Raw genomic sequence first — 6,782 nt, forward strand, 5'->3', positions numbered from 1 at the left:
TATGTAAAGCAAAATGTAATATGGTGGTGTGTAAATGTGGTCAGAATTTGTCATATGTATAAAAACTGTGTGAAATCACGAGATTTATGTGAAAGAGACTGCTATAATGACATTTTACATACATCGCAATGCCTGAAACTGCGATGGAGTATGTGTGCAAAATTATTAAAAACTATTCTACGGTAATGATCGCGATGAAATTTTTGTGTAAAAACTTGTTAACGAACAATATTTGTACATCGCCAGGTAAACTAGGAGCGCGATAGAACTGTGCATGTGAAGTGCAATAACATTTGTAGTCCATCGTCTAATGGAATTTACCGCGATGCAACCGTGCAAAATAAGAAGCTGGTAAACCACTGAACCTATGGTCTCGACGCACAAAAGCACTGAAGGCAACTCCATGGGTGCAGGAATTTTGAATGGGACTTCAGGGAATGTAACGTTCTCGGAGTACAATGGCCACTCTCACCTGGAAAAATCATGGCTCTCGAAAGAACGGTGTTAAGGAGGATTCACACTTAACGGAACGTCACCGTCACGTTTTGGACCGTCGACGGTCAGAGAAATTTCTGAACATTCACACTAGATGGCACGTCAACGTCGACACAGCGTCGTGTGATGGTTCATAATACATTCGCCAGAGGCGCTTTTGTATTCTATTGGTTTATTATCGGCATAGTTTCGGATCTTCATAAAATGACAAAATTTGTTAATAAAGTTGTTAATAAGGAGCTTACCTGGATTCTTGTTTCACTTAGATGAAGAAAAAAATCACGTTCTTATTCCTGATACAGGTATTACCAAAAAAGTTTCATATAAAATATCAGTGAGCTATTCATTCATTTACTATGATGCTGTTCTCCATAGGAAACATGTATAACAGGATACACCAGATTTTGGCTGCCTACAACACAATTGAAATTTTAAATCGAAATAGTATAACCAGATAAGCTTCTGTTCCTTCATATGTAACAGTAGCTCTCGTTCAGAACAGTAATTCATATCATAGTAAAATATTGGTTGTCATTGTAAGGGCTTAACATGATTAATAAGTATATATTCATCTCTCACCTCCTTCCTCCCCCCACTCCCCCCCCCCCCCCACACACACACCATAAAAAAATGAGAAAGCGTAGCCTAACCAAAGCCCTGAAAGAAAATTTCCTATTAATTTCATGTTAAGTCACCTCTGACTTGGCTGCTTGGTTCTCTAAAATTCTAGTCATCAGCATAAATAAGTCACAAACACAACAAAAAATACTTTGGGTGTAACAGGTGATTGTTTACATTATTTGGTTGTTAAGACAAAACTACACTGTGAAGAGACGTTTTATTTAATCAAACTTATACATAGAAGTGCTTCCAAACTGTGTAACAAACAGCACTGTTCACGATGTATCACTATTAATATTTTCACACACTTGATCCCTTTCTAGATCAGACACTATTCTGTAAATTTCGTCTTTAGCTTGTATTTGCCGCAATGGGGACAGTCTTTTTATACTGGCACATATCCCTGAAAGAAAACTGTCAATGTGATCTTCCTTTGGCTGTGTCGCTAGAATATAATTCATCAGAGAAGTAGATGCAGAGTCTGTATTTCTCCTCTTATTGCCACTTTGACTACGCTTTTGCATGACAGGCCTGCTTGTCTCTGACCTCAAATCACTGTTATTTTCAGTGTCCGGAATAGGTGATGACACCTCACTGTTTGATTCATCCTCTGAACAAATATCAACAGTTATGATAGAAACTGTTTCTCGCTCCAGGCGCAGGAAAGCCATAATCTCCTCATACTTCAATGGCTTCTTGGGTATGGCAGCTTGTCCACTATTTGTTTTTTTAATAACACATTTTCCAAATTGGTCTCTCAGTGACACCTATCGTCGCTTGCATTCAGGGCCTGAAATAAGACAACATATACAGCTCTTAATAGAGTGCATGGAGTAGTCTAACGCTTTTTTAAAAAATAATTAGGGACTTCCCAAACTTTTAACGGGGACACAAACATGGTTTGCTTTCATTTATTTTTACAACAGCTTCCCAATAATATGAGGTACTTTTAATTTGCTATGCTGTTAATCAGCACATAGGCAATCTACATCTACATCTACATTGATACTCCGCAAGCCACCCAACGGTGTGTGGCGGAGGGCACTTTACGTGCCACTGTCATTACCTCCCTTTCCTGTTCCAGTCGCGTATGGTTCGCGGGAAGAACGACTGTCTGAAAGCCTCCGTGCGCGCTCTAATCTCTCTAATTTTACATTCGTGATCTCCTCGGGAAGTATAAGTAGGGGGAAGCAATATATTCGATACCTCATCCAGAAACGCACCCTCTCGAAACCTGGCGAGCAAGCTACACCGCGATGCAGAGCGCCTGTCTTGCAGAGTCTGCCACTTGAGTTTATTAAACATCTCCGTAACGCTATCACGGTTACCAAATAACCCAGTGACGAAACGCGCCGCTCTTCTTTGGATCTTCTCTATCTCCTCCGTCAACCCGACCTGGTACGGATCCCACACTGATGAGCAATACTCAAGTATAGGTCGAACGAGTGTTTTGTAAGCCACCTCCTTTGTTGATGGACTACATTTTCTAAGCACTCTCCCAATGAATCTCAACCTGGTACCCGCCTTACCAACAATTAGTTTTATATGATCATTCCACTTCAAATCGTTCCGCACGCATACTCCCAGATATTTTACAGAAGTAACTGCTACCAGTGTTTGTTCCGCTATCATATAATCATACAATAAAGGATCCTTCTTTCTATGTATTCGCAATACATTACATTTGTCTATGTTAACGGTCAGTTGCCACTCCCTGCACCAAGTGCCTATCCGCTGCAGATCTTCCTGTATTTCGCTACAATTTTCTAATGCAGCAACTTCTCTGTATACTACAGCATCATCCGCGAAAAGCCGCATGGAACTTCCAACACTATCTACTAAGTCATTTATATATATTGTGAAAAGCAATGGTCCCATAACACTCCCCTGTGGCACGCCAGAGGTTACTTTAACGTCTGTAGACGTCTCTCCATTGATAACAACATGCTGTGTTCTGTTTGCTAAAAACTCTTCAATCCAGCCACACAGCTGGTCTGATATTCCGTAGGCTCTTACTTTGTTTATCAGGCGACAGTGCGGAACTGTATCGAACGCCTTCCGGAAGTCAAGAAAAATAGCATCTACCTGGGAGCCTGTATCTAATATTTTCTGGGTCTCATGAACAAATAAGGCGAGTTGGGTCTCACACGATCGCTGTTTCCGGAATCCATGTTGATTCCTACATAGTAGATTCTGGGTTTCCAGAAATGACATGATACGTGAGCAAAAAACATGTTCTAAAATTCTACAAGAGATCGACGTAAGAGATATAGGTCTATAGTTTTGCGCATCTGCTCGACGACCCTTCTTGAAGACTGGGACTATCTGTGCTCTTTTCCAATCATTTGGAACCCTCCGTTCCTCTGGAGACTTGCGGTACACGGCTGTTAGAAGGGGGGCAAGTTCTTTCGCGTACTCTGTGTAGAATCGAATTGGTATCCCGTCAGGTCCAGTGGACTTTCCTCTATTGAGTGATTCCAGTTGCTTTTCTATTCCTTGGACACTTATTTCGATGTCAGCCATTTTTTCGTTTGTGCGAGGATTTAGAGAAGGAACTGCAGTGCGGTCTTCCTCTGTGAAACAGCTTTGGAAAAAGGTGTTTAGTATTTCAGCTTTACGCGTGTCATCCTCTGTTTCAATGCCATCATCATCCCGTAGTGTCTGGATATGCTGTTTCGAGCCACTTACTGATTTAACGTAAGACCAGAACTTCCTAGGATTTTCTGTCAAGTCGGTACATAGAATTTTACTTTCAAATTCAATGAACGCTTCACGCATAGCCCTCCTTACGCTAACTTTGACATCGTTTAGCTTCTGTTTGTCTGAGAGGTTTTGGCTGCGTTTAAACTTGGAGTGGAGCTCTCTTTGCTTTCGCAGTAGTTTCCTAACTTTGTTGTTGTACCACGGTGGGTTTTTCCCGTCCCTCACAGTTTTACTCGGCACGTACCTGTCTAAAACGCATTTTACGATTGCCTTGAACTTTTTCCATAAACACTCAACATTGTCAGTGTCGGAACAGAAATTTTCGTTTTGATCTGTTAGGTAGTCTGAAATCTGCCTTCTATTACTCTTGCTAAACAGATAAACCTTCCTCCCTTTTTTTATATTCCTATTAACTTCCATATTCAGGGATGCTGCAACGGCCTTATGATCACTGATTCCCTGTTCTGTACATACAGATTCGAAAAGTTCGGGTCTGTTTGTTATCAGTAGGTCCAATATGTTATCTCCACGAGTCGGTTCTCTGTTTAATTGCTCGAGGTAATTTTCGGATAGTGCACTCAGTATAATGTCACTCGATGCTCTGTCCCTACCACCCGTCCTAAACATCTGAGTGTCCCAGTCTATATCTGGTAAATTGAAATCTCCACCTAAGACTATAACATGCTGAGAAAATTTATGTGAAATGTATTCCAAATTTTCTCTCAGTTGTTCTGCCACTAATGCTGCTGAGTCGGGAGGTCGGTAAAAGGAGCCAATTATTAACCTAGTTCGGTTGTTTAGTGTAACCTCCACCCATAATAATTCACCATTTCTTGGAAATCATCCAAGTTTCTATAAAAACATACTTTTGTTCAAAAATTTTCATGAGTAAACACACTCTACAAAATGTTCAATTACAGCCTACACAAAGCTGAAGACACTTTGTAAGCCTTATCTAGTATTTTACAAAACTGCTAACAAACATATTTGTATCCTGTGATCTTTATCTAGCTCAAAATATATATGAGAATAAGGTAAGAGATTCTTTACATACTAAGTACAAGAATGACTGTCCATTTATTTCCTTTTCACATGAATCAATGTAGTAAGTGATTGTATATTCTGTCATCCCATTTAAAGGTTTTTTGGTAATCACCCAGTCACAATGTGTCTGTTTTACATAAAGGAAGTGTTGTTTCATTCTGATCAAACGTATAGAGCAATAACACTTTTGTAATTTAAAGAATACGAGTGGCCCAAGTGCATTGCCAGATTTTCTATATGATGTGTTATTTACATAAATATTAAATTAGTGCAATATTTCGAAATTATAGCAACAGTGTTACATTAGATACGATGTATTTTACTTTGAGGCTTTATACACTGCACAGCACAAAAGTGTCTGCTAAATTACTTTGTGCTACTCCCTCAGATTAATACTGGAAATATACAGCCCAATAAAACTGACTGGAACTATTATCCATTACGTGTATACAGCATCCACGTGCAGTACATATTTTAAAGATCCTGAAATGCTAGGTGCACGTCAATACAACATAAATTCGGTCAACACCAGTGTATTTACATTGCTGGAGTTTGTAAGTTTTAAAAAACACCTTGTACAGTATATAATGTTTTTTTTGTGGAACGCTGCACACGGTACTCCATTCAAATATTCATCGTCATAGCGAAAACTTTCGCACATACTAACTACGTACCATTTAACAATCTTTAGTAGAATGTAAAATTAAATTGCGTTTCATTTACCTGGATGCCCCATCTCTTCTCCAATTTCCTTCCACAGTGTTTCTTTCCAAACGGAATCACTATATCTCCTATCAGTCATATTATATAGCTCTCAATGAGAACGAACCAATTCAATCAAATACTCTTCGAACTCCATTATCTAAACAAAATAATAAATACAATAGAAAACACCGGAACTTACTTGTAATTAGAATAAATAACAAAGAGAAACTCGGAACTATAAAAAATTGATTCTTACATGTTAGGTACAAGCAAAGTTTTCGAACCACTTCTACCTAACCTCCCGCTTTCCAAAATATATAAACAGGGGCCGAGCAAAAACATGGAGGCAGTCCTTCGAGAACCAGAGATTTACATCACGTCAACTCACCATCATAACGGGAAACATTCTCCGAAAGAATGCGTGACGTTGACGTGACGGAGACGTTCCGGGACACAGACGTCGAGTGTGAACATAGCCATTAGAAACACAGGGAAGAATGTTTTGACGTGACGGAGACGTTCCGTTAATTGTGAATCGACCTTTATCAGTGAAAATAAACAGTGCAAGAAGTGAACATGCCCATATATCGATTGGCAAATCTGTGAATAGTGACGTCGACATGCAATAACATTTACGTTGTGCAAACTACCAAAACAAAGCTTACCTTTGCGTTATTATTGTAAGCATTATGAACATGAACTGCAAAGGACGACACGTCGCACAAGGACAGCTAATGCAATACTTTCCATGACACACAATAATCAATAATGAAATGTATTTTGCTTTAACATATATAGTAGTTTTACATGTTAGTTTGTAAAAACTTCATGGAATGTCACAGTGATGCCTTGCGAACATGCACATACGAACTGTGTACAAACTGTGATCACCATGTCTCGAATTCAACTAACACTCTAACGGCAACTGCAACACTGAAATACGCGCAACTGCACATGTGTGGGCCGGCCGTTGGTGGCCGAGCGGTTCTAGGCGCTTCAGTCTGGAACTGCGCGACCGCTATGGTCGCAGGTTCGAATCTTGCCTCGGGCATGGATGTGTGTGATGTTCTTAGGTTAGTTAGGTTAAGTAGTTCTAAGCTCTAGGGGACTAATGGCCTGAGATATTAAGTCCCATAGTGCTCAGAGCCATTTTTTTTGCACCTGTGTGGCAGCCGCGATACAAACATTCATGGGCCTCATTCAAATAGTGTACA

General features: G+C 39.8%; 1 protein-coding gene across 1 annotated transcript; it reads right to left on the minus strand.

The window, feature by feature from the left end:
• Positions 1-1,365: 1,365 nt before the first annotated feature.
• Positions 1,366-5,828, minus strand: LOC126481078 (uncharacterized). Its single transcript, XM_050104565.1, has 2 exons — positions 5,587-5,828; positions 1,366-1,906 (listed from the first exon to the last, which is right to left on the minus strand). The coding sequence occupies exon 2, from the start codon at positions 1,785-1,787 to the stop codon at positions 1,392-1,394; it is 396 nt and encodes a 131-aa protein (XP_049960522.1). The 5' UTR covers positions 1,788-1,906; positions 5,587-5,828; the 3' UTR covers positions 1,366-1,391.
• Between the last annotated feature and the right edge of the window lie 954 nt (positions 5,829-6,782).

The sequence above is a fragment of the Schistocerca serialis genome, chromosome 5 (genome assembly GCF_023864345.2).
Source record: "Schistocerca serialis cubense isolate TAMUIC-IGC-003099 chromosome 5, iqSchSeri2.2, whole genome shotgun sequence".
Classification (NCBI taxonomy): domain Eukaryota; kingdom Metazoa; phylum Arthropoda; class Insecta; order Orthoptera; family Acrididae; genus Schistocerca; species Schistocerca serialis.

What these genes read in the sequence shown, in the direction of transcription:
- LOC126481078 (XM_050104565.1), bottom strand. Translation starts at nt 1,787, where the DNA reads ATGGCTTTCCTGCGCCTGGAGCGAGAAACAGTTTCTATCATAACTGTT.